The sequence below is a fragment of the Citrus sinensis genome, chromosome 6 (assembly GCF_022201045.2).
Source record: "Citrus sinensis cultivar Valencia sweet orange chromosome 6, DVS_A1.0, whole genome shotgun sequence".
NCBI lineage: Eukaryota > Viridiplantae > Streptophyta > Magnoliopsida > Sapindales > Rutaceae > Citrus > Citrus sinensis.
Genome location: NC_068561.1, coordinates 24,660,661 through 24,687,237, shown reverse-complemented (window position 1 = coordinate 24,687,237; position 26,577 = coordinate 24,660,661). Strand labels below are relative to the sequence as shown.

At 37.6% G+C, this 26,577-nt stretch overlaps 5 protein-coding genes across 6 annotated transcripts; 3 read left to right on the top strand and 2 right to left on the bottom strand.

Annotated features, from left to right (window-relative positions):
- The first annotated feature begins 2,532 nt into the window (after positions 1-2,532).
- LOC102625276 (protein MODIFYING WALL LIGNIN-1-like) lies at positions 2,533-4,839 on the top strand. Its single transcript, XM_052443569.1, has 3 exons — positions 2,533-3,512; positions 3,615-3,820; positions 4,217-4,839. The coding sequence occupies exons 1-3, from the start codon at positions 3,402-3,404 to the stop codon at positions 4,452-4,454; spliced, it is 555 nt and encodes a 184-aa protein (XP_052299529.1). The 5' UTR covers positions 2,533-3,401; the 3' UTR covers positions 4,455-4,839.
- Positions 4,840-5,039: 200 nt separating this feature from the next.
- On the bottom strand, positions 5,040-9,236 carry LOC102624993 (decapping 5-like protein). Of its 2 annotated transcripts, none has more exons than XM_006482404.3 (7): positions 8,913-9,236; positions 8,349-8,449; positions 7,868-7,939; positions 6,899-7,777; positions 6,100-6,303; positions 5,825-5,935; positions 5,040-5,709 (listed from the first exon to the last, which is right to left on the bottom strand). In XM_006482404.3, the coding sequence occupies exons 1-7, from the start codon at positions 9,049-9,051 to the stop codon at positions 5,566-5,568; spliced, it is 1,650 nt and encodes a 549-aa protein (XP_006482467.1). In that variant the 5' UTR covers positions 9,052-9,236; the 3' UTR covers positions 5,040-5,565. The 2 variants fall into 2 exon arrangements, with proteins under 2 accessions (XP_006482467.1, XP_024956069.1); XM_025100301.2 differs by having other exon boundaries at positions 6,100-6,297.
- A 3,495-nt stretch (positions 9,237-12,731) lies between these two features.
- On the top strand, positions 12,732-20,416 carry LOC102624704 (AP-4 complex subunit epsilon). Its single transcript, XM_006482403.4, has 11 exons — positions 12,732-13,573; positions 13,935-14,120; positions 14,526-14,741; positions 14,837-14,947; positions 15,740-15,937; positions 16,045-16,176; positions 16,397-16,453; positions 16,538-16,654; positions 17,265-17,342; positions 17,880-18,023; positions 18,907-20,416. Exons 1-11 carry the CDS (start codon positions 13,007-13,009, stop codon positions 20,008-20,010), a joined length of 2,910 nt encoding a protein of 969 aa, XP_006482466.1. The 5' UTR covers positions 12,732-13,006; the 3' UTR covers positions 20,011-20,416.
- A 1,115-nt stretch (positions 20,417-21,531) lies between these two features.
- Positions 21,532-22,590, bottom strand: LOC102624424 (uncharacterized). Its single transcript, XM_006482402.4, has 2 exons — positions 21,971-22,590; positions 21,532-21,861 (listed from the first exon to the last, which is right to left on the bottom strand). The coding sequence occupies exons 1-2, from the start codon at positions 22,298-22,300 to the stop codon at positions 21,826-21,828; spliced, it is 366 nt and encodes a 121-aa protein (XP_006482465.1). The 5' UTR covers positions 22,301-22,590; the 3' UTR covers positions 21,532-21,825.
- Positions 22,591-22,761: 171 nt separating this feature from the next.
- On the top strand, positions 22,762-26,270 carry LOC102624138 (pentatricopeptide repeat-containing protein At3g02330, mitochondrial). The gene has a single exon (XM_006482401.4). It carries the CDS (start codon positions 22,915-22,917, stop codon positions 25,591-25,593), a length of 2,679 nt encoding a protein of 892 aa, XP_006482464.1. The 5' UTR covers positions 22,762-22,914; the 3' UTR covers positions 25,594-26,270.
- Positions 26,271-26,577: the final 307 nt, after the last annotated feature.

Genomic DNA, 26,577 nt, shown 5'->3' with positions numbered 1-26,577 from the left:
GGGTTTTGTTTTTCAGAAAGGAGCTTCACTTGAGCTTCGAGGTACTCCATTTTTTTCCAGGAACTTGCAGGGTACCCCAGGTGCACCTGAGGATGCCGCAGTTGTTTGGGAAGCTCTTTTGGCGTTCAACTTGTATCGGAGATCTTCATGGGCTTTTTGTTTGCGTTTGATACCCTGGCTACTACGGGAATAACAAGAGGCAGTGAAGCGTTCTTCTCGGGAGCTGGCGGCTTGAAACTTTGAACGGGTGCCCGATGGCCTATGCTTTGGTCTACTTCCCTCCGGTATTTCAGATCTTGGTATGATCTGTTTCTCACCGCGTGGAGGCGGGACATCTTGAGTTACCGGAGAAGTAGCTGCTTCGGGTACCCGAGATCCTACTGCTCTGAGAATCGCATGAGCTAAATCCTCAAAGTGTTTATGAGTAACAGGCTCCTCGTCGGGTTGAATACTAGCTGATTGCTTAACTGATTTGTCTTTCTCTAGGCAGAATGCCCTTCTTGTCATCTCATCACCGCCGTGGTCCTCTGCTCCATCATGACCTAGCATTTGGTTATTAGCGGGTACGTCGGGTGCCATGGTTGTACAAGCACACGTACCGACAAGCTTAGCACCGTGTGGAAGCTTTTTGCTCGTGTCCCCACAGACGGCGCCAATTGTTTGCGGCTGATTTTGGGTTAATGAATAAAAAACCATAAAACCAACCCAAGAGCAATAAATTTATATTTTTGTCGGGGAGCGGGCTACCTCGCTTGTTCGGCACGTGCGGGCTGTTTGGGCTTTTTGTGGAGTGGAGGAGGATTGAGATGACGGTGGTTATGGACGGGGTCTGACTTTAGGTGCGGAGGGCTGGTGAAACTCACCTTAAACCTGCGAAACAATAAAAAAAGAGGTCAGAGGTGGAGCCGGGGGTGGTTGGCGGCCACACTCCGACGCTCAAGTCAGAGTTGGGTTATTTCAGGTTAGAGAGCTTACAAGCTCTCGGTAATGGAGATTTTGAGGTTGAAGAAACCCTAGTTTTTTTGTGGTGAGTGTGTTCCCTTCCTTGATAAAAATCAAACCTAAGTATTTATATGGTGTACCCCGGTTGCCGTGCCACCTGGCACTATTTTAGTGGCATTCCCTGTTGTCATGTCAGGAATATTCTTATTTTCATGCGTATGGCGGCTTAGGAGTTTCAAAAATATGCGTGGAGAGTAAGTTTCTGGCGTATTCACGTGCTGGGCGTAGTGGAGTGGTCCCGCGTACCTCTACAATTCCGTTGTAATTTTGCAGGTGTAGCAGGAAAAGCTGGTGGTCCCAACTGTCACAATATCACACTTTTGGCAGATTCGCTGGCATGACAGGCGGCTGTCTCCTCTTTTGTAGCACGAGATTTCCTCACTGATTCCTTACTTTTTGACACGTGTTCAGCCGATCTTTTTGAGATTTGGAACCTATCTATCTCTTGATATTTTATGAACATTTTTCCCACTTTTTTGTCCTTGCTCGGTGTACCCCAGGTATCGAGTTTATAATGTAGGTCGGGTATCTCGAGTACCGAGTTTATAGTGTAGGTCTGGTATCTCGAGTATCTCGGGTACCGAATTTTATGGGGTAAGTTTGATACCCCAGAGAATAACTAATAATTACATAACCTTTGCATCGACACGTGGCGCTTTATTTTCAATACTCTATTTATCCCCAAACAATTGGTGTTTGGTTTGCAAGTTTGATAATGGTGATTATACTTTGCCGCCTTGGGATTTATGGGTTATTAAGGAATATAGACTGGAGAATTGTTGGACTAAACTTTCTACTTTGAAGTGGGAGAAATTGACTGCCATCGTTATGTGAAACCTGTGGCATATTCAAGGAGTGGGGATAAGGTTCTGGTCAGTCCAGTTGGTGATGGCTTTTGTTGGTACGACTTAGAGAGGCATAGAGATGAGAGTATTGTTGAGGTTGATTATCAGGTGCAATGTTGTGACGTTCTCTCTGTTTGCGTGGATACTCTTGTTTCACCTGATGCTTGTACAGGGAATTGATTTTTGGAGACAAGGGAGTGGAAGGGAACAAGTGACTATTATTGCTCGTGGTATTCTCAGTACACCAAGTTTGTTGAAAAGAAGTGGCTTGAAGAATCAAAACATTGGAATAAGTCGTGAACCAGATGGGCGAGACATGGGATGTAGAGCGACTGTATTTGGCAGATACAAGTGTTGTTCTAGCTGTATTAGGTGTGAGTCCTATGGTCACAGGCCAGGCTATTGTTACTGCACCGCACAATCTGTTCTTGAAGTTCTCAAGGGGAAAGAAGAGTAACTAGTAATTGCCTTGGCTGCCTGTGTTGTTCTGATTGTATGTCCTTGCTTTCCAACAGCAGCAACGAATAAAGTTTTTGTGCCTTTCAGGAGTGGCTTCATTTGTACAATTGGAATAAATTCATTTAAGCTTCTTAAGGATCCTTTAACTCCAGTGCTTCAAATTGTGTTTCCTTGCTTACTAACCTTTAAAGCTTGGCCAGAATAATATCTGAATTTAACAATATGAAAATTGGCTATTAAAGTCCTGAGAAAAGTTATAGAGCTGCCATGAATGGGACCATGGTGACTAAGGAAGACAGCAAGCCAAGGATAAAGTATATTTGAGGAAGAATCATTTCATATGCAAGCTCGATCGGTATCTTTTTTACTGTTGTGTCAAATCAGATTGATACAATCTCCAAGTTCTCCATCTGACTATCTTTGAAGGAAGCTTCAAAGAAGTAACGATAAAGCATCAACAAAAGCAGAGGAAGCACCGATCAATGGCACAGATTATGCTTTAATCTTACAATTAATTAAAAAGAATCAAGTTCTAGCACATTGAGTTCAATTAAGATGTGCCCTAATTTTCATAGTGGCAACTTGTTCCACAACGTAGAATAAATCTCCCCCCAGAAAAGGCCGACGCTTAAAATAAAATAAACCCAGCCAGTGGATTTGACATCAAAAAGGGACTGAAATGCAAATAAAAAACTCCAAAGCCATCATTTTCTCGTTGTCTCTCTATCAAGCTTATCCTCTAAACCCAACTCCATTAGCCCAGTTGACCAACAAGAATTTAAGCGACTTAAAAGAGAAAACAAGTTTCAACTAACTATATTCCAAAACCCTATACATTCAGTTAGGAATAGGAATGGTATCTCTCCTTCAAAGCAATGAAAGACTTATTTAGAAGACTCACTCAACGTCAACCAACACCATCACCAACAAAGAGCAAGGAGCCGAAACAAGAGAATGACCAGCACCAATATGAAGTGACCGCCACCTTTTCTTTCCTCTTCAATCCAAATCCCTTGAGTGAGTCCCAAGACTTCTTCTTTTTCTCTCCTAATTCCACAGTTTCACCCCACATAGGTACCAACACGAAGGCCTTCCATGGAGAAAAAACATCATCGGTATGGTTTTGTGTTCGTCCTCTGCATAATCATCTCCCTTGACCTTGTCTCATTCATCTCATGTCTTATTGCTGAGGCCAAGAAAGCAAAGGTGAATGAATATTGTTTCTTTTTCTTTTCATCGTCGCATTGTCTGTTCTGTTATGTAGTGTTACCAATTTGTTTTTCCCCCTTTGATTGTGTTTCTGTGCAGAGGAAAGATCTAAAGCTTGATGGGAAGCTGTGTTATTTACCAGAAAGCCATGCACATGAACTTGGAATTGCAGCTTTGATATGTCTAGGTGTTGCTCAGGTTATTGGAAACTTGTTAATCTGCAGAATTTTTTGTACAAGGGACAAAAGAAACAATTGCAAAACTCAAAAACTCAGAATTGCAACAGCTCTCCTAGTTCTCTCCTGGTAAGTAAAATGTTCATTTTCTTGACATTGAAATTACACCTCGCTAGAACTTTTCGTTGGACCCACAAAACCAAAATGTCATGTTCCATCTATTTCATGCTTTGTGATTGATTCTGAAAACTCCTGCATGCCACGAAATGTGATTTTTTTTTTTAAATTTAATTTTATTGTTTTTTCTTTTTCTTTTGGCATTAATCTTTGAATTGTTTTGTTGGAGCCCAAGTTATCAAAGAGAACGACATTAGAACATGGACAGCTGGGGCTGTCTCAGATTCTTAATCTGACCTGAGATTCAACGCATGGAAAGCATAATATAATTAATAATAGCACAAAGTTAGAAAAATGGTGTGGGATTTGAAAAAATAAAGAAATGTTATGAGTTGGTCATTAATGAAGCAGGATCAGCTTTGGCGTTGCTGTTATTTTGTTAGGCGCTGCCACGAGTATGAGCAGGAAGCAGCCATATGGCAAAGGCTGGTTGGACCGAGAGTGCTATTTGGTCAAAGATGGCGTGTTCGTTGGCTCAGGAGGTTTGGTTTTGGTAAGCTCCGGTTCGATTGTGGCTGCAGCCATTGTGAGTAGCCAAATAAAAACCCAAGTCGAACAACGTCGAAAAGTCCATGCACAGATTTAACTTCAGAAATAAGCGGCGGAAAAAGAGGAATTGATTTGTTTATTTTGTAAACAAGACAGATAGATAAGTGGATAATTGTCAACTACGTAGCTGATGGGTTGGATCAGAGAGGAAAAAGCAAGCAACTCCACCAAGAAACAGCTGCACTAGCTAATGATACACGAGGCCTTTCAAAAGCCGTACATTATTATTGGTATTATTGTTGCTTTTTGGATTTGAAAGTAGGCAAATGACAATGAGTTTTCTGTGGAAATGATAAATGTTCAACAAAATAAGACATTCATTTGTATAATTTTCCACTAGAGTTGGTAGGTTGATGTTACATATTCCTATCACTGTAGAAACCACTGAGAAGAAGTTAAGATTTGGATATTGCTTCACGTAATTCAATCAAGTGAGCCTTTTCCTTTTGTATAATTTTTGTCATCCACGTTTTTATTTAAATGCCTGCTTTCTAATTCCAATCATTCTATAAAATGGCTTACGAGTTATCACCACCTAACTTCGATTGAAATAGGTCTCCTCTTTTTATATTTTAAAGCCGGCCCGTCGAAATCTAATATACTGAAAAGGGAAGCTACGGGATGTTGGAAATTTGGAATCATTCAGTTTTAATGTCGAATGGGAAATGCAATACAAATTGTTCTCTAAATACACAATAGCAACTCTATGTTAATGCAAGTTCATATCAAGTTGCACGAAAAGTACATCATGACCAACTTAAGGCAGCCTAATACCATTTTTCTAATACGGTTACAATATGAACACACAAAAAGGAACATAACCCAAGAAGTAGGGATTAAGATGCCTATTAACAGAGAATCTAGCATCACAATTCACACTCTGATCTAAGCAAACTAATTAGATTATTATTATCTTTTTTTTCCCCCTTTCATTTGGTTCCCTTCAATTAGGAAATATGAAAAGCCAGCTCATGGGCAAAAAAATTCATGAACTAGCCATGACAGGCCATTCCAATTCTTCTTACCAAACATCTCAATGGAAAATCCCAAGAGGACTTGAGTCATTTACCTTGTGACCAGTTCTGCATGAAGCCATGTTGAAAAGAAGGTAAACAGAGATGCAAGGTAGAATTCTTATGGACAAGGCACTACATATGCATGTTACCGCCATGTCCCCTCCCACCATAACCATATCTCCTTCCCCTGCCGTATCTGCCCCTGTAATTTGCTCCCCATCCAGCAACATAGCCACCATAACCTTGATTTGCTCTCTGTTGGAAATTGCCAAAAGTCTGTAAAAGAATAAAGAAATAAGAAGAAAATCATGAAAGATCTGAGTAGATAATAGCCTTAGCTCAATTTGGTATTCACTTCTCATATGTGAAAAGAATATTAAAATAAGCAAACCTCAGTGTCCAGCCTCATTCGCTCCGAGAAATGGTTCTGTCCCTCCCTTGTTCCACGGTTGAGTGAATTGCAGGAAATTGTGTCAAAGAAATCATCCTTTCTATACGCAGGCTGCATAGTAAAGCAACAAAATCAGACATCTAAGTCTATTTTGAAGTAAACATCTAACTTCATTTAAAACTACGTAGAGAATAGCCTCAGCAATACAATCTATTGCCAAAAGAACTTTGCAAAAAATAGAAAATCAATCAATTATAGGTCAATTCAAAACCTACCTTAGGATCACCATTTTTTACTAGGCCATCGGCCTCTTTTCCTCTCGAGTTCTGATCGGCTGTATTATCCTCAATGGTCTCTGGTTTACCACTTTGTTTTGCCTTACCAAGATAACCCCATACTTCATCCTTTTTGAACTTCTCATTCATGGCTTCAAAATCAAATTCTTCAGTGAACTTTGTTGTAGAGTATTGAGACTGAGACTGAAAAAAGCTTCAATTAGAAATTTCAGTCAAATATGCAAATCTTAAGCACTTCTCCCTACAACCATCCGTACATATGAGAAGAGAAAATGCCAGGAAATAAAATTACTCAGAAGTACTAATACAGATATAGAAAATAATCAAAGTTAATTTCATCATCCTATGACAAATTTAGCCTCAGGTGGGTTTTGGCTTGCACAGGATGGTAGAAGTTCTTATATTTAATTCTCCCATAAGCCAACAATTGCTGTTTCTTTTTACTTCTCTATCATATTCATCCACTCATAAATTCAACTTCCAAGGATTCTCTACCAAACAATCATCACTTCATTAAAGGATTCAAGTAAACTTATCTTAAGTTTAGGAAATACAAAATTAAGATAAATGATATAGATATTTGCATACTGGCTAAACAAGATCCAAGCTTGATGGCTAATTTCATATTTCTGCAGAGCCTAAAAAAAACAGAAAAGCACCATAGAATTGCTAAATGCACAACTGTTTAGAAGAATGGCATTACACATGAATGTGGAGCAAATAAGAACAAGTCACAAGAGCAGAGTTATTTAAAAATTCAGCTAAAAAGAATCCCAACCTGTAGATTAGGAGTCGGCAAAGGCAACAATGGTAGTTGAGTTACTGGAGGAGATATGGCAGCTGGAGAATTAAATGATGATGGCAGCATAGCAGCCATATCCTTCTTATCAGGATACATTGCCTGTGTGGAAGAAAGCACAGGCGGTCTAGATGTAACTAACTGACCAGGAGTTAGCAATGATGGAGATGGTGATAGCAAGGGACCAGAAGCGGAACCTAGAAAAGATGATGCAGGATAATTCATGGTCTGGGCAGAATGAGCCGGACCAGGGACAGCTCTGCCTGAAATTTGAGCTTCAGTGGCTTTTGTGTCTGGGCAAGAAGAGGGAACCGAAGACGTATTTGGATTATTATCTGTCATGTATGCAGCAGTAGATGAAAAAGGTCCCTTAAAGGATGCGGGGAAAGGCGTAAGAGGAGCTGGAGAACATTGTACTGGAATAGGAGAAGATGAAAAATTGGGATTTAAATGACTGGGAGCAATTGATGGCGACCGATGAGCAGCAGATTCAGATGCAGTAACTGATCCCAAGGCTGGATAACAGTCAGTTTCAGAAGTCCAGATTCTGTTCGGCCTCGTCAAAGGCGAAGATACAGTGGATGAAGATTGAAAAGGAGTCGGAGATATATTGTTTGATGGTCCATTGTATCCTTGCCAATAAATTGGCAGGGGAAATGATGGTGAAGCAGCATTCTGGGCAGCCTGGGGATGACTAAATTGACTAACTTGGGTTCCTGGCTGATGTGAAAGCAATGAGCCTGCACTGGCTTTGCTAGTCAAAGTAGGAGTATCCTGCCATGAACTTGATTCTGTCAAAGTTTTGCCCGCAACCGACGACAATAATGGAGAATTCGTAGATATCCCAGCATACTGTGACTGCAAAATAGGAAAAGGGAAAAACAAGTAAATTTCACTCTTCAACCTGGAGTAATAACCATCTACTTAGATATTTCTACATGTCTATACCTGGATGATAGCGGGATCTTGGTAAATCTGCTCCTCCTTTTGTGGAGGTGGAGAGGACTTGACTTCCAAATCCTGAAATGAGAACAATTGATGAGGGTTAATACATATACTTCACAACCAATGTATTAGTACACACCACCAAGTTACTTATATGTGCTTATCTTCTCTGATCATAAGTTTTTTATTTTATTTTTTATTTTATGGCATTAACATGAATATCTATATCATAAAAATGACAGCATACATACTCAAGGTGAAATAATCATCATGCAGCGATTACCTGGAACTACAATGAATACACAAGAAAATATAGCAAAATGAAGGAAAAGAAAAATGTACATCCCCAAGCAAGAACTAAGCAACACAACATCGCATTACAGCATCCTGCTTCTCCATAGCACATGTACCCTAAAAAGCTGGCCCAATAACAAAAAGAAAGAAACAGATGGATGCAACAACAAACAATCACAATTGCATTTACCTTAATGTCGCTTCCCCGGAAAAGAATGTATTCATAAACCCTTTCAGATGGCAGTACTTGTGGACCATCTTTCTTTCGTCCCTCTGTTCCAAAAGACTTTACTGCAACAACATTCAAAAGATAAAAGATCAAAAAGAATGTCCGTCAGACCTCCCGAGAAATCATCTTCTACCAAATCATTACAATGCTTTTGCACAAGCAAATGAGAGGTGGTTTCTAAGAATTTCAATAACTTAATTGAAGTTCTTACAGGCGAAAAATTGAGTAGTGCTTTTCCAAAAAGCACTTATAAGTGCTTCTGCATAAAGTAATTTTACTCAAAAGCACTTTAAACATTAGCATACATAACATCACTAACCTAGGGCAAAGGCTTCATATCTGTCAACAACCTGTCATTTTATTCACTAAAAATTAAAATATAAAAAACTGCGCAGCTTAAAAATCACAAAACGCACGACAAGAGTTATCAAACCCTAGTCAAATCGATAATACACATTTGAAGTAATTATAGTCTTCACATACGAACGTAATAGATAGAGAACGGAAGGAGAGAGCAAAACGCACCATTTTTTAGGCCAATGGTGGAATCACCGACGTTTAGGTGATAAAGGACGCCTTCGTAACGAATCTCGTACTTAGAAATTAAACTAATGAAGCTTCCTATATACGATTCCGGTGCATTTTTCGTATTCGGACTCGTCATCTTCTCTCTTGTGTAAAAGTTCGAGAAGAAGAACAAGAAAATAATGGCGAGAAAGTGAAGGAAAGCGAGGGAAAGTTATAAAGGAAATTGTTTCGTTTATTTTTTAATTTTTAATTTTCTAAGAAAATTCTAATAACCGCTCTTTTGTGTTTGTTTGGTATAAAAAATTTCGTGTTCTGTGTTTTTAATTTGTTGCTTTAAAATGTCTGAACAAATTAATTACTTCTCATATATAGTGTGATGATTGGGCCCGATCTTGTTTTAGCCTGGACCCGTGTTCTTGCTTGGGCTTGGTCCGGTATCATTTTTAGGCTCATTAAGAATCCAATGGGATTTAAGCCTTTCCGTACATCATTTTTTATTTTTCCTTTTGGACAAATTAATAAATTGCTACAAAAACTTGTCGCTCTTTTTGCTTTTGAATTCTATTGAAGGACGAGATGGTTTTTCTACAAGCAATATTGTTATAACCTAAGGGCGTGTTTGGTATCCCGCACAGCATAAGATTAAAATATTGTTTTCTATTAACTTAACACTAACTCATGTTTAGCGTTAAATTTAACTGGTGTGATATTGTATTAACTTAGTAAACTAATGCGGTCAAATCTGCATAAACCAAATTCGAGGGGGGACATATTAGAGCAAATCAAGAAAATAAAAATTGATAAAATTTTGTAGCATGTTCACGATGAAATTCATATCACCCAATCCAGTGGGGTTTTTTAATTAAATACCCTTTAATAGTTTTAAAATTATTTAAATAACTCCTTCCTTTTTGGTTTTCATGGATACCCTAACAAATGTGAGTAAAATCGGAAATACCCTTAATGAATGCATCAAATTCACTCAATGAATTGTCTTCATATTCCTTTCCTCATTTCTTTCACCCAACTCCATTTTTGCTGTCGATTCTTTCAAAATCTCTTAGAATCTCTCAAAATATCTCATAACTTCTTACACAAATACAATTATGTATTCATTTCTTTAACACCCACTCTTTCTTTAAAGATGCATTGCTTATTAAACAACCCAATAAGGTATGTTAATGTTGTTGGGTTTTAAATTTTTTAATTTTTAAGAAAATTTAGAAATTTTCCTCGCATTACAATGTTTTATTTTCACCATTTTTTCTTATATGTAGAAATATATGCAATGTAGGTTGTTTAATTATTTTTTTCAGCAATATAACTAATTTATGGCGAAAATGTTTCGCGTCGTGCATTCTTTTGATACCATGTACGTCATATAGTTAGTCATGTAGGTCGTGTAAGTCGTGTAGGTCATGTAAGAAATATAGTCGTGTAAGTCGTGTAAGTATTATAGTCGCGTAGGTTGTGTACTTACTTGTATATGAAATTTGATATTATTGTTTTTATTGTATCATCAAATATGGTTTTGGTACGTGTGCTTATTCTCTTCAATAGTGAATGGATTGAGCAAAATGACGAGTATAAGTTCAAATGTTTCAAGGCTAAAGGGATAATGATACCACGATCAACAACATATGCCGAATTGGTGGAGAAGATAGCTGAAGTTATTGATATAGATACTTCGGAATTTGAAATCACAATGAAGTTCAAACTTAAGACATCTGATCATATGCCACCAGTTACAATTCAAACCCATGATGATGTGGAATTTTTCTTAGAGGAAGTAGCTAGTGGAATGGAGTTTAGAAACTCGCTCTGCATTACTTTTGAACGTAGATCAATTTTGACAGTTCCGGTGGATAGACAACCTTCACCTCGTCCTTCATGGGAAGAGAGTCATCACATCAACTCTTAATCAAATGCTGGTTGAAAAAAAACACTTTAGTTAATTCTTCCTATTAACAGCCCAGGACCACTGACAGTGATCGCTTATAAAATTTCATATTGAGAAACCAAACTATTTCCACCAGCAATGACTTTATTTTAAAAAACAATACTCACATGTTAGTTGTTCTCTTAAAGTAATGACTGGTCATAGAAAAGTCTTTCAGCTAGTTGCTTGCGATAAGAAAAGACATGTGCTTGCGTACAATTTGTTTGAATATCTTCACCACATGCAAGTGTGTCCAGGTAACGCAAAACAAACACACCACAATCTCATACTTCAACAAAAGCTTTTGCTGAAAAAACAATGAATTTTGCAAGTTTTCAGTGCACAAACAACTAAGTTATTATAATGAATTAACAATAGTGAAAAAAGTCGTGTAATACATGAAGGTCGTGTAAGTGCAATACATGAAAGCCGTGTAATACACGACCTTGAATCCTACATAACCTTACACGACCAAATCGTGTGTTACATGACAAAATTATAATCAGCACAATCCATCAATTTTTCACAATTTGCATACAGCAAAACAACTAGAAATTTATTTTTGAACATGTAATGAGAGACCCGCAACTAATTAATCTATTTTTTCTATATAAACCCTAACTTTTTGTTTTTTTTTCCCTGAATATCAACAAGAAAACTATTTATAGAGAATTACTTATCTCAACTAGTTAAATTATGACCATTTTACAGTAAAGGATCAGCTCTCGCCGACGATTATGTAGCGATGAACTAGGCTTCTCTTTCTCAGTTGTGGCAGCTTCCCCTTCTCAAACTTAGTTTGCTCGTGTTGAAGTTCGATTTACCATGTATGGAGAATGAATATTTGTTTCGGTAGAGGTGATGCCGGTGAGGGAATTGCAGAGGTGATGCCGGTGAGGGAATTGCAGTGTTTGTTTGTTTGAGTTTGATAATGGAGGGAATTGCAGCAGATGAGTGTTTGTTTGCTTCAGTAGAGGGGGGAGAGGTGCTGTCCGTTGAGTTAAAATATTTTAAAATGAGGATAGCTTAGTAATTTCCTATCAGTTTTTAAAGGGTATTGATGAAAATTTTGGCAAAAACATATTTTAGGGTATTGAGATAATTTTTGAAGTATGGAGGTGTACCGGACGCAATTAACTCCAATCCAGCACCACCAAATCAACTTGACAATCATCGCTCGATGCCATTACTGACGCTTTTACAATGTCGTGCGACACCATAGCCACTCTCCATAAAAGATGTCTTCACTGTGGAGAAGATAAAAGCCCATAGAAGAGGAAGAAAGAAGGAGAAAAAGAGGAAAAGAAAAAAGGAAAACAAATTGAAGAAGACAAAGAAAATAGAAGAAAAGGAGGAAAAAAAGAAAATGAAATGAAGATGAAGAAAGAGAAAAAGAGAACAAAATTGAATGAAGAAGAAAAATACATGGAGAAGATGGAGGGAGTGAAAAGAGGAAGCAGTATCTAAAGAAAAGAAAAAAAAAGAAAGAGGAAATTAAAAAAAAAGTAAATAAATAAATAATATATTTTTTAATAAATAAAAAATGTTAATAACTATTGTTTTCTAAATGTATATCATTTAAATTAATAAAAAAGAAATTAATACATTACAGTATGAAACACAATATAATTAAAAATTAATATAATACAGTATTACATTGAACGTTGTACAACGTCATTATAATTTAATGTTAATATAATTCAATATAATACCATATATGTATATTAAAATAATATAATATAATACAGTATACTAAACACACCCGAATATTAAAATCTCTTATTTCAAAAACTCTTGGGGGCAAAAAAAAAAAAAAAACTTCGTTAACAAACAAGAAAATGAGTGGCATCATAGAACCCACCAACAAAACCAACTTACTGTTGTCTCATTTTCTTGTTTAACAAAACAACGTGCAAAAACAGAAACCTCTCTCCACAATCACACAAATATTTCAGATCTAAATTCTTCTTCCACGTACACTCAGCTCGACATCAGCACAATCAAAAGAAAACCCTCATTAGTCATTACACAATTCACTCCCACAAGAGCAACTAACTTTGAGTACTATTACTAATTTTGAAGCTGGAAAAATAATTGATCAAAGCAACAGGCAAAGCTGGAGCAATTGAAGACAATAGGAAGGGAGCTCGCAATGGGCTCCCAAGGCGGGTTCGGTCAATCAAAGGAGTTCCTCGACCTCGTCAAATCAATCGGCGAAGCCCGATCCAAAGCCGAAGAAGACCGAATTGTCCTCAACGAGATCGAGACTCTCAAGCGCCGCATCTCCGAACCGGACATCCCCAAGCGCAAGATGAAAGAGTATATCATTCGTCTCGTCTACGTCGAGATGCTCGGCCACGACGCCTCCTTTGGCTACATCCACGCCGTCAAGATGACCCACGATGACAATTTGGTCCTTAAACGAACTGGGTATTTGGCCGTCACTCTGTTCTTGAACGAGGATCATGATTTGATCATCTTGATTGTTAATACCATTCAGAAGGACCTCAAATCCGATAACTATTTGATCGTTTGCGCCGCGCTTAATGCTGTTTGTAAGTTGATTAATGAAGAGACCATCCCTGCGGTTTTGCCGCAGGTTGTTGAGCTTTTGGGTCATTCCAAAGAGGCTGTCAGGAGGAAAGCTATCATGGCCCTTCATAGGTTTTATCAGAAGTCTCCTTCTTCAGTTCAGCATCTCGTTTCCAATTTTCGAAAGGTGGGTGCCCGTGACCTTTTTGTGAACGACATACTTATTATTTTAAGTACAGTATTCAAATGTGGATGTTCTTAATGATGACAATGAGTTAATCCTGATTTAGAACTTTTTTGTAATTGTTCTGCCTCTGCTTAATTTTCAAAGAAAAACTTGATAAGCAGTAACCACCACTTTTATTTGGCAGCTAATGTTTTCTGATCACCCACTCACTTATCGTTAAAAATCTACAGCACTCCAATCCCGAACTTTTACATAGTGTATGATTTTAGCTGTTTTTAACCTGTTAGTACATGATAGCTTTTCTGCTCGTGGGGTATCTGAAACTCTATGTAATTTGTAAGTGTGGTTTCATTTGTTGCAGAGGCTTTGTGATAATGACCCTGGGGTGATGGGTGCAACACTGTGCCCTCTTTTTGATCTGATAACGGTAGATGTTAATTCTTATAAGGATTTAGTAATCAGCTTTGTGAGCATTCTTAAGCAAGTAGCGGAACGTAGATTGCCTAAGAGTTATGATTATCATCAGATGCCAGCTCCGTTCATTCAGGTATGTTGCATATTTGATCTTATTCTTTCCCACTTTTGCTTGGTTTTGATTCTTCTTGGAAAACAATGTATATTGTTTATAACATTGAATTTAAATGGTACCTATCTTTTGGGCTGTCGGTATAATGGCTTTCTACTGGAAAATTCTATTCAGATAACATTCTTATTAATAGATGTTCACTTCCCTTCTTAGCATACACGAATTTTTTTTTTTTTTTTTAAAATGAAGATATATGGATGGCTATTTAATTTTGGACGATATTAAAAAACATTTTTAGCGAAAGAAAATTTCAGCTATGGAAAAGAATATATATCACCAATAGTTCTATTTTTGCATTCACCAGTATTTATCAATTTACTATATTCTTTTTTGCTGGTTAATTCAATTCATAGTTCAATTATGCAGATCAGGTTGTTGAAAATTTTGGCATTGCTGGGAAGTGGGGACAAGCAAGCGAGTGAGAACATGTATACTGTTGTAGGTGACATATTCAGGAAGTGTGATTCCTCGAGTAATATAGGAAACGCTGTTCTATATGAGTGCATATGCTGTGTTTCCTCAATATATGCAAATCCTAAGTTAATAGAATCTGCAGCTGATGTAATTGCCAGATTTTTGAAGGTTTGCTCGTAGAACTTTGTGCATGATGATTCTTCAATCTAATTTAGCTACTTTTGGAATGACTTGCATTTGTAATATTGCAAACTTGTTGGCAGAGTGATAGTCATAATCTAAAATATATGGGTATTGATGCTCTTGGTCGACTGATAAAGACAAGTCCGGAGATTGCTGAACAACACCAGTTGGCGGTTATTGATTGCTTAGAGGTGAGGGAGATTATTCTTTCAAATGCTCATGAGATTACTGTTGTTTGGGTTGTAAAACTGTTGGAGTTGTTAATGGTCCATGTTTCTTTTCCTGTTTTCTTCCTTCTCTTTTGCTTAAGTCAGTTTCGTTTATGTCACTATAATGGTCCATGTCAGTTTGGTCCTGTTTTCTTCCTTCTTTTCATTCAGCTGATGGGAATGTAGATTTACATATAGTCCTCTTCCAAAATAAATAAATAAATAAAATAGATTTACATGTTGTTCAGCAATCTATTTCAAAAAAAAAAAAAAAGATTTACATGTTGGAATTGTTAATGGTCCTCTTCCTTCTTTTCATTCGCTTAAGTCAGGGGGGTAAGCTTGCCCTCTTCCAAAAAAATAAATCAATTATGTGATGTCTCTTGACCTTGTGGCATCTAGGATATAGGCTGTTTCCTTGAGAAAGAAATTTAGAACTGTGGAGAGAAAGGGTGGAGGAGAAAATAAGAGATCGTCTGGCCTATTCATTAATGTGTATTTACTTGGGAAGGGAGTTTTGGAGAGATCATTCATGGATTTTTCTCATTGATTGAATTGATGTATATATATTTGAGTGTATATTCATTTTGGCAGCAGTTGAATTTGTATGTATATTGCCTGATGGGGTTGGGAGATGTATTGCAACTTCTTGTTCGGCTATGAAATTTTGTCATATTAGAGAGTGGAAAGGGAATGAAACTCCTGAACGAATTGTGCAACTTTTCCTTTCATATTTAGATGTGCTTCTTTTTAACTTTCTTTTGCATGTCACAGGACCCAGATGATACTCTAAAGCGAAAAACCTTTGAATTACTTTATAAAATGACCAAGTCCTCCAATGTAGAAGTGATTGTTGACCGAATGATTGATTACATGATTAGCATTAATGATAATCATTACAAAACTGAAATAGCATCTCGGTGTGTGGAGCTTGCAGAACAGTTCGCTCCAAGTAATCACTGGTTTATCCAGGTAATTTTAATGTTGGCTTTTTTTAGATTACTTATTCTATGACATTAGTACTTAATCATTTGAGTGTTCGTTCAGAGTTAGCCAGGCCTGATGTTTTTATTCCACAGACCATGAATAAGGTGTTTGAGCATGCGGGAGACCTGGTCAACATCAAGGTGGCTCATAACTTGATGCGGTTGATAGCCGAAGGGTTCGGGGAGGATGATGATAATGCAGATAGTCAGCTGAGATCATCTGCTGTATGTTTCTTTTGTAGTTTTGCTTGGTTATACACATGTACTTACATTTATACATACATTCTTTGCTTCCTTAAATTATTTATACTCCTTAGAAGCAGACATGGATCTTTGGATTATGGAGTCACTTGTTAGAATGGATCGATAGCATATATTATCTAGTCTTTATCTTTTTCTGATTCTTGTTTCTGTTTATTGAATGGCAATTAATTTTTTTGGGTAGGTGGAATCATATTTGCGTATCATTGGAGAACCCAAGCTTCCCTCTGTATTTCTTCAAGTACGTCCTGTCCTACATACTTTACCTTTTCTTTGATCTTTGAAAAAGAAGCAAAAGGCAATCCTTCTGTTTACTATGTTACAGGTTATATGCTGGGTCTTAGGGGAGTACGGCACTGCTGATGGAAAGGTTTCTGCTTCCTATATTACGGGAAAACTCTGTGATGTGGCAGAGGCATATTCAAATGATGAAACCATTAAGGTATCAGTAATCTTTAAGAAAGCTTATTCTGTAGTGGCTACAATTCATTCATGCTGGCTGGATCCTTTTAAATCTTTGGTGTGTATTTCATTTTTATAGCTAAGGCTTTACCATTCAGAGCTTCATATATGATAGCAATTATGGTGTGCTTTAAATTTAGCTATTTCTCACAGTTGAAATGTTTTTCTACTTATTTCATTTCTCATACATGTACCCATCAGCTACAGCTGTAATTCCTTACGAAGTTGATAAGCATCTCTGTTGTTTGTTTATGTCTGTTTTTGAATTGTTTGCTAAAACTGATTGTTTGTGATGGGGGTCAAAGAACTCATTTGGGTGATCGTTTAAAAGTTTACCTGGTTTTACTCTGCTAAAACATAAATCACTCTTATGCACTTAAGATGGAATCAGGCTATTATACTTTGCTGTTTTTTGTATCACATATAATACAATAAATAAATAAATGATAAAACTTAGCTGATTTCCTATTAACTGTTTGTTGGTGATAGCTCGTGGTAAGGAAATATAAGCTACTGAGATGAATTTATCATGTGTGTGCCTTTTTATCTTGAAGTCCTGTATTTGACATAACCCTTTGCTTATCTTGAAGGCATATGCAATTACCGCACTCATGAAAATATATGCATTTGAAATAGCTGCTGGGAGGAAAGTGGATATGTTGCCTGAGGTAGGTTTTCTCCTCTCAACTATTTTAATGATACCTATGGCAATGCAAATTGTGGTCCAACCTTATGTTTTGGGGTATTTTGCATCACATTGGAATTTAGCTGAATGGTAAAACACTACTGCGTTGTCCCACAATAACTGTCTTTTTTTTTTAAGCTCACGGCATGAAGGAAGAACTACTGCGTGAGTGCTTTGGCCTGAAATGAAGATCTATCAACATTCCCTCGAAACATGATAGAAAAAATATAATACAAATCAACTTCAGCTTAAGTTCCTTACATGTCTTCTATCAGGTGTTGATATTTCATGAAACTTAAAGAAATGACAAAATATCTGTCTTCTTTGTCCTACCCAAGCAATATCCGCGGTTGCTTGTATCTATCTCATTTTTAGCATATTTACAGTTATTGTAGCTTGGCTGCTCATGATATTATCTCTCTAGATCATATGCTTCCTGGCTTTTGATGTATGTGTATTAATGTCAGTATTGCCAGAATTTTAATTGTAGAATCTGAATATTATTCCTTGCTTGGTGCAGTGTCAGTCTTTGATTGAGGAATTATCAGCTTCCCACTCTACAGACTTGCAGCAACGTGCATATGAACTTGAAGCTGTCACTGGCTTAGATGCTTATGCTGTTGAGATTATTATGCCTGCAGATGCGAGTTGCGAAGACATTGAGGTCATCGATAAGTGCAGAACTTTATTTATTTCTTTTAGTAGTGTTCTTGGGACCTTTGTGTTTTAAATATTTTGTATTTGCTAGTCTTGATAGATGTGTTATTTCTGTATTTCCTTTCTCCCCTCTTATCATCGTAGTGGTTGCGATTGTGATCATCATTGTTATCTTCTTCTTATGAAGACGATTGTCATTAGGTGAAATGGACTGAACATCTTCAGTCATGATATTATACTTGAATATGGGTTTTTTCAATGTCTGTTCTTGATAAAGTAGACTGCTTTGCAAAATTGCGAATTTTGGCTTTGACCACCCCCCATCTTACAAATTGAAAAAAAAAAAGTATCGGATATTTTCCAAAAGTTTTAAGTTCTCTTGGAAGTATTAATTACATATATGAGGTTTTCCGATTTGTTAGCATCCATTATGGCTTTGATCTGAACTTTCTGAGCTACACAGTCGGTCAAACTTCCTGAACCATGGATAGATGTTGCTACATGAGTCCTCTGCAGCGTGATTATCAGCCTCAGTTCTAATTGTAATTCTGCTTGGTTTGACTAGGCTATTGTTCTTGCTTCATGTGTCTTGCCTTCGCTTTATTAAATTTTGGGTGTTTTTCTATGTTATTATGATGGATCAATATCTGGTAATTTACACCCAAAAAAAAAAGGCTTTAAGGCCTGTGTTGTTGCTTCTCTAGTTTGTCTTGGAAATGCCTCTGTAATTGAATCTTCTACCGTTGGAACAGCATGTATTTTCAATGGTTGGAGAGAATACAAACTTGTTCAGCTTTGTACTCTGCTTTTTCTAGACTTGTGGTCTTCTTTCGTATGTGATTGAGCCATATCATTTCTTTGGGTAATGATATTGTAATTTCTTTTTGCAGATTGATAAAAATCTTTCATTCCTCAACGGTTATGTTGAGCAGGCTTTGGAGAAAGGGGCTCAACCCTATATTCCGGAGAATGAACGTTCTGGGATGCTTAGTGTTAGCAATTTTAGGAGCCAGGACCAGCATGAAGCTTCAATACATGGTCTTAGGTTCGAGGCATATGAGCTTCCAAAACCTTCTGTGCCATCCAGGCCGCCAGTTTCGCTTGCATCAGCTACTGAACTTGCTCCGGTGCCCGAGCCATCCTATCCTAGGGTGACCCAGAATGTAGCATCTGTGCCGTCTGTGTCTAGTGCTGATCCATCAGACCTTAGGCTACGACTTGATGGGGTTCAAAAGAAGTGGGGTAGGCCAACATACACCCCCTCTGAAACATCTACCTCAACTTCAACATCCGAGAAAACAGTGAATGGGGTCACAAAAGTAGATGCAGCACGTGACACCATATACTCGAAAGTGCGTGACACCGCTTATGATTCAAGGAAGCCGGATGCTGAAATTCCTCTAGAGAAGCAGAAGCTTGCAGCATCATTATTTGGTGGTTCATCAAAAACTGAGAGGAGGGCATCTACAACTAGCCACAGGGCTGGAAAGGCAAGCAGCCATGTGATAGAGAAGCCTCAGGCATCAAAAGCATCAGATAAAACTGTGGCAGAGAAGACAATTGTTCAGCCACCACCAGACTTGCTTGATTTGGGTGAACCAGCCGTTCTTAGTAGATCGCCATCTATTGATCCTTTCAAGCAATTAGAAGGGCTTCTTGACTCGCCACAAGTTCCTTCAAATTCGAACCATGGTGCAGCTGGTGCTAATAAAGATTCTGATATTATGGGACTACATGCAGAGACAGCTGGTAGTGGACCGAGTTCTGGTATTGTGAATCCTGTGCCCACCAATAAGAATGATCTCGATCTTTTATCTGGGTTGTCAAATTCAACTACCAATAATGCTCTTGGAGGTACGCCAACTGCACACTCAACCCAAGTTAGTAAAGGTCCAAATACTAAAGATTCTTTGGAGAAGGATTCTCTTGTAAGGCAGATGGGTGTGACCCCAACCAGTCCGAACCCCAACTTGTTCAAAGATTTGCTGGGCTAAATTGCAAAGACAGGAAGGTTAAAATCTTACTTGCAAGGTAAAAGGGCCTTGCATTCCGGATGGAAATTTCCGAACTGCTGGGCATTGTTTCGGGTTGAAGTGAAATGGGTTAAAAGGAGCGTGCTATGCTCGGAGAACGGAGGGACCGACCTCCTTCGCTGTTGCTTCTGGGTGGTAGAGAGTTCTGTATTTATGAGTGCACAATATAGGCTTTTGTAGGAATTTAGGACCACAGGTGGGTTTACTTGGGGTATTTCCGTTGAGCAAATATCAGCAAACCTCTGTTACAGCTAAGGACTTGTGCTGTGCAATATTGTTATCTTTTGCACTGCGTAATGTTGTTGTAAATGCTGAATCGGTGAGATTCTTTTGGGATTCTTCCGTTCCTTTTTATTGGAATTTTTCTTTTCAAACTCAAAACGTGTCTTCATATTTGCAAATTAATATTTTCTTGGGAGCATGAGAACCGAGAGAGCCTCATATTTTTAGTGAGCTTTCAAGGCTGAAGTTGAACGTCACTTTTGATTATTGTGTAATTGCTCCAAATTTCAGGCGTTTCGTTTTTTCTGTTATTAATATTGTTTGTTTCACAAGTGCAATGATAGATTACTGAGATGTGATTTTGGGACATAGCCCCTGATAGTGTGTTAAAATAACTGAAATATCCTGAAATAAAATGTATTGTAAAAGGTATAATAATACTTATTATTGTCATTAAATGACAATAAGAAACTTGTCGTTCTTTAATTTTCACCAAAAAAAAAAAAAAAACCTTGTCTTTAATATTGTTAGATTTTTATTGATCATCTTAAGCTAATAGAGTACGAAGTTAGGATCTCAAGTTCATCCTCTCCGTATAGTATTTAAAAAATTACAGAAAGTGCAACTGCTGCAACATTAGAGAAGCCCTAATAGAGAGAGAGACATTCGATCGCGATTCATTGTTTAATCGTATTTAGTCTTAAGATCTTCAATTAAAACAGACCAGAAATACAAAAATTGAACGGTTGCATGAATTTAAAGACACCATTTAATTCTAAATAATTTATAAATAAATTGTATTTTGCAAGCAAACTTGTCCTTGAGCAGATAATGCAATAAACAAATCGAAAAACTGAAACTGGAGAAATAAATTATTCCCAAGAAAACAATAATAAAAAGCCTTCATCAATTGAGCAGCTCAACCTTCTTTAGAAATCTGCACGTTCTGATCTTTAATAGAAACAGGACAAATTCTTGAGCATCATCTTGTCTTTATTGTAATCTCTGTAACTTGGCGTGTGTGAGACTCCCTGAAAACACTCTCTCGCAACTACTTTCAACTATTTACGAGTGATATTTGGATTGGACCTTTGGCTTCACTTCACTGATTAATGCTTTTTAACCATCATCAGCATAGTTTTTAATCTTACTCGTAAAAAAATATTTTTTTACTCATATCTAACGATGCCACACAAGTAGTATGAACAATATGTATTGTACTATTTTCTTTAAATACTGATCCATAATCAAAACAGACTAGAAATCAAATGCTTACGGTACCAATTGAACAAATAATACAGAGGTTCAAACTCAGCATCTACTTGTAGATGGTAATGTATGTATAGATTGTATTTTGCATCAACATATACAGTCCTTGAGCAGAGAATGCATCAAATGAATCCAGGACAAATTATTCAATTGAAAGAAAATCAGCCGAGTTGAATCATGCATAGCGGACAGCCCTGATTCCAGATTGTAAGGAAAATGAGCTGTGTGGATCATCACGTATAAAAGACTAGTCTGATTCCAGACAACATCTTCGTTGTACATGACTCATGAACGAAGGTCTCTATCTTCGTCCTCAGAACCCTGCACCATTTGTAATTACTTGTGTGAGAGCATGCACAGCGTAACAAATTTAAGAATCAATAAAAAAAACGAAACTCCACGAAGCAGAGAATATTTAATTAATACCCACCATTTCACTGAACAATTTCTGTACGGTGTCATTGAGGTTGCCTTCCCAGCATCCTTGATCATCTGCTTCAGTGAGTTGCACTTTGTTTAGCTTCAGTGTGCCTAAGACTCCTGGAGAGAAAATCATCATCTTTGGGCACTGCCTCACAAGTACTTGTTCCAAGGACGGGAATTCAAGAGTGCAATTACCCGAATAAAAGCCTGTCAGGCTTGGCAAACAATTTAGTCCCAAGTACTCCAGTTGCCTGAAAATGATACAATCGTTCATAGCTTCTTCTCCAACCTGTAATTGTATGACTTCTTCTATCATTTTGCAATCAGTCATATTCATTCTTGCAAGATTCACCAGACCCTGTGATGTAGAGGGTGTCGCCAAATGTTTCAACCCGTCACACTTGGATACTTCCAGAGTCCTCAGTTTCTTGAAATACCGCGAGGACGGTATTAATTTCTGCAACTTACAACATTCTGATATTTCTAGAATTTCCAAATCGGTGAAAACGTTGTTGGCTTCAGAATTTTCCTTCCGGAGATGCAACACCTTGGGGAATCTAGTGCGAACGATGGCGACCCTTAAAAGGGAATGATAATCCGCCGAACTTGAGAGTTAATATGACAAATAAAGTGATTTTCCTTTTATTTAATCTTCTGTTTTTATTGTCCTTTTTTATAATTTTGAGTACGGATTAGGCCGCACTGTAGCTAAATCGATGGGGGTTTATGAAGATTTTTGAGGGGTGCCAATAGCACAAGACATTTTAGAGTTCCAAGTTGAACCTTCTCCCCCTCTTACGGAGCTTGGACCGTCCAACTCTTTGGGTCGAATGAATGGATTCTATAATCCAAGCGGTGATTCAAATATAAAAGACAAATAAATAAATAAACCGGCGAGCGTAGCAACGGTAAAAAACTCAGAATCCCGCCAAAGCATGAGTCTGAAATTTGATGGCCTATTACCTATGGCTGATCAGATTCCTATCGAAGCCTCAATGCAAAACATTTCTCATTGCTTCATTCTCTACATTCACTACGCTAAAAGAAGGAAAAACAACAGCACCAGCAATCACAACGAAGCCAAAAACTATTACTTTCTCTCGCATTTTCCAAGAATTGACGCATCACCGGGCGCAAAACCCGGGGAAACAAGCCCATGCTCGCTTGATAGTATCTGGGTTCAAGCCAACAATTTTTGTCTCCAATTGCTTGATCCAATTGTACATTAAATGCTCCAATTTGAAGTCAGCGCTTAAGGTGTTTGACAAAATGCCTCAAAGGGATGTTGTTTCTTGGAATGCTTTGATTTTCGGGTACGCAGTTCGTGGAGAGATGGGTATTGCGAGGACTTTGTTTGAGGCTATGCCTGAAAGAGATGTGATCTCGTGGAATTCATTGCTATCAGGGTATCTGCTCGTAGGGGATTTTTCAAAGGCAATTGATGTTTTTGTGGAGATGGGGAGATTGAGTGGGATGGTTGATAATAGGAGTTTTGCAGTTGCCTTGAAAGCGTGTTCAATTTTGGAGGACGGTGATTTTGGGGTTCAGCTTCATTGCTTTGCTATGAAAATGGGTTTTGATAAGGATGTCGTCACTGGGAGTGCTTTGGTAGACATGTATGCCAAGTGCAAAAAATTGGATGATTCAGTTTCACTTTTTAATAGAATGTCTGAAAGGAATTGGGTTTCTTGGAACACTGTGATTGCTGGTTGTGTTCAAAATTATAAATTTATCGAGGCTCTTAAATTGTTCAAGATAATGCAAAAGATAGGAGTTGGCATTAGTCAATCTACTTATGCTAGCATCCTCAGATCTTGTGCGGCATTATCTAATTTAAAGTTAGGTACTCAGTTGCATGCACATGCTTTAAAGACTGACTTTGAAATGGATGTCATTGTTGGAACTGCCACATTGGATATGTATGCAAAATGTAACAATATGTCAGATGCTCAAAAGGTATTTAACTCATTGCCTAATTGTGGCTTGCAATCTTACAATGCAATTATCGTTGGTTATGCACAAAATGGTCAGGGTGTTGAAGCTTTGCAGTTATTTCGGCTCTTGCAGAAATCTGGTCTTGGTTTCAATGAAATAACTTTATCTGGGGCTTTTAGTGCATGTGCAGTGATTGCGGGGTATTTGGAGGGGCTTCAGGTGCATGGGTTAGCAATTAAGAGTAATCTTTGGTCAAATATTTGTGTAGCAAACTCCATTCTCGACATGTATGGTAAATGCCAAGATGTGATTGAAGCCTGTCACGTCTTTGATGAAATGGAAAGAAGAGATGCTGTGTCTTGGAATGCAATTATTGCTGTTCAAGCGCAGAATGGGAATGAAGAAGAAACATTATTCTATTTTATCTCAATGCTCCATGCGATAATTGAGCCTGATGAGTTTACTTATGGCAGTGTCTTAAAAGCATGTGCAGGTCAGCAAGCTTTGAATTATGGCATGCAGATCCATAGCAGAATTATTAAATCTGGAATGGGATCGAACTTGTTTGTTGGAAGTGCTCTTATTGATATGTACTGCAAGTGTGGAATGGTGGAGGAGGCGAAGAAGATTCTTAAAAGAACAGAAGAACGAGATGTAGTGTCATGGAATGCAATTATTTCTGGGTTCTCGGGCGCAAAAAGAAGTGAGGATGCACATAAATTTTTTTCTTATATGTTGAAAATGGGTGTAAAACCAGATGACTTCACTTATGCAACACTTCTTGATACTTGCGGTAACCTGGCTACCGTCGGACTTGGAATGCAATTACATGCACAAATAATTAAGCAAGAAATGCAATCAGATGTATATATCTCCAGTACTCTTGTTGACATGTACTCAAAGTGTGGAAACGTGCAAGATTCCCGGATAATGTTTGAGAAATCGCCAAAGAGGGATTTTGTTACATGGAACGCCATGATTTGTGGCTATGCCCATCATGGTCTCGGAGAAGAGGCCCTAAAAGTTTTTGAGAACATGGAACTTGAGAATGTGAAGCCTAATCATGCAACTTTTATCTCAGTGCTCCGAGCTTGTGCGCACATCGGGCTTGTTGAAAAAGGGTTGCATTACTTCAATGTAATGCTTAGTGATTATAGTTTACACCCTCAGTTGGAGCATTATTCATGTATGGTGGATATATTAGGAAGGTCGGGCCAACTTAACAAGGCTTTGAAGCTTATCCAAGAGATGCCTTTTGAAGCTGATGATGTTATTTGGAGAACTCTGCTTAGCATTTGCAAAATCCATGGGAATGTTGAGGTTGCAGAAGAAGCAGCCAGTTCTCTTTTGCAACTGGACCCACAAGACTCTTCCACTTATATTCTTTTATCAAATATTTATGCTGATGCGGGAATGTGGGACAAGCTTTCGTATACGAGGAGGTTGATGAGGCAGAATAAGGTGAGAAAAGAGCCAGGTTGCAGCTGGATTGAGGTAAATGATAAGGTACATACATTTCTCGTTCGGGATAAGGATCATCCAAAATGTGAAGAGATTTATGAGAAACTTGGTTTGCTAATTGGCGAAATGAAGTGGCGTGGATGTGCATCTGATGTAAATTATGAGAAAGTAGAAGAACAGTTCCAGCAGCTGCATATGCAATCCCTAGTTCTACAACCCCCTTGTTGTGGATGATTTTGGAAATATTTGTTGCATATCAGCTCCTCCCTGAGAACAAGGCTCGTGAAGTATGACTACCTACCACAGGAGCCATGGATCTCCTGGGCAGACAATTGGATAAGAAGAAATACTGAAGCATGAAGGAATGTGATGGCTGAATCAGTATTGGATTAATTGCACGGAACATTTGGAGATTTTCTGTGGCAACTTACATGAGGAAAACTGCAAAATTTACGCTGCAAATAAGTGCAGAGACCGTAAATGAGCCAATAGTTTAGAATCTGAAACTCTAGATTGTTTTCTTAAGAAATTGGCAGAGCAGCTGTAAATCTCTGTTTAATTTTTTCACTTTTCAGTCTTAGGATTCAACTGGGTACAGGTACAGCCAAGATTTACCAGAAAGTTGGAAATGTAAACACATCGGTTTTGACCATCAAATGCATTATGATACCCGTACACTATACAGAATAAGTAGCTTAAGCGTTGCTTTAGCTTTGTCTGAAAGATAATCAAATTAACGCCCTAATACAATTGTTACAAGTACAGCCATATTGAAGCTAGAGAAGAAGTTATGGGCAAAGAAAACATAAAATTGTGAAACAAAAAGTGAGCCATTCTTTGCCATCACAAAATGCCAGCAAATAACAAGGGTGAGTAACAAGATCCCAGTATAAACAGATAGAAGACGAGGCTTTTCCAATAAACTTACGGTTCCATTTAATATAACTTTTCAAATGAGGTCATTTAAAAAAAAATTAGTAAAATTTTTACAAATATAGTTTTTATCAAAAAAAGTTAGTTGTTTAGTTGCAAATGAAAAACTTTATTAAAAATTATAAAACTATTTTAAAACATGAGTTTATTTAAAAATTATGTTATGAAATGAATGAAATAACATTGTCAAATAAGAAAAAAAAAATTAGACACTTTAACAATCTAAAAATCTCTTCAACATCTACTCTCAAAAGTACAAAATTTAAATTTTTGCTAATAGAGGTA

Coding starts and splice junctions, on each gene's coding strand:
- LOC102624138 (XM_006482401.4), top strand. CDS start 22,915: ATGGCCTATTACCTATGGCTGATCAGATTCCTATCGAAGCCTCAATGC.
- LOC102624993 (XM_006482404.3), bottom strand. CDS start 9,051: ATGACGAGTCCGAATACGAAAAATGCACCGGAATCGTATATAGGAAGC. Junction 8,450..8,912: donor CACCATTGGCCTAAAAAATG/GTGCGTTTTGCT, acceptor ATGTTGTTGCAG/TAAAGTCTTTTGGAACAGAG. Junction 5,936..6,099: donor TAAAAAATGGTGATCCTAAG/GTAGGTTTTGAA, acceptor TTTACTATGCAG/CCTGCGTATAGAAAGGATGA.
- LOC102625276 (XM_052443569.1), top strand. CDS start 3,402: ATGGAGAAAAAACATCATCGGTATGGTTTTGTGTTCGTCCTCTGCATA. Junction 3,513..3,614: donor CTGAGGCCAAGAAAGCAAAG/GTGAATGAATAT, acceptor GTTTCTGTGCAG/AGGAAAGATCTAAAGCTTGA. Junction 3,821..4,216: donor GCTCTCCTAGTTCTCTCCTG/GTAAGTAAAATG, acceptor TCATTAATGAAG/CAGGATCAGCTTTGGCGTTG.
- LOC102624424 (XM_006482402.4), bottom strand. CDS start 22,300: ATGAATATGACTGATTGCAAAATGATAGAAGAAGTCATACAATTACAG. Junction 21,862..21,970: donor AGAAATTGTTCAGTGAAATG/GTGGGTATTAAT, acceptor CAAATGGTGCAG/GGTTCTGAGGACGAAGATAG.
- LOC102624704 (XM_006482403.4), top strand. CDS start 13,007: ATGGGCTCCCAAGGCGGGTTCGGTCAATCAAAGGAGTTCCTCGACCTC. Junction 16,177..16,396: donor GTCAGCTGAGATCATCTGCT/GTATGTTTCTTT, acceptor TTTTTTGGGTAG/GTGGAATCATATTTGCGTAT. Junction 17,343..17,879: donor AAGTGGATATGTTGCCTGAG/GTAGGTTTTCTC, acceptor TGCTTGGTGCAG/TGTCAGTCTTTGATTGAGGA.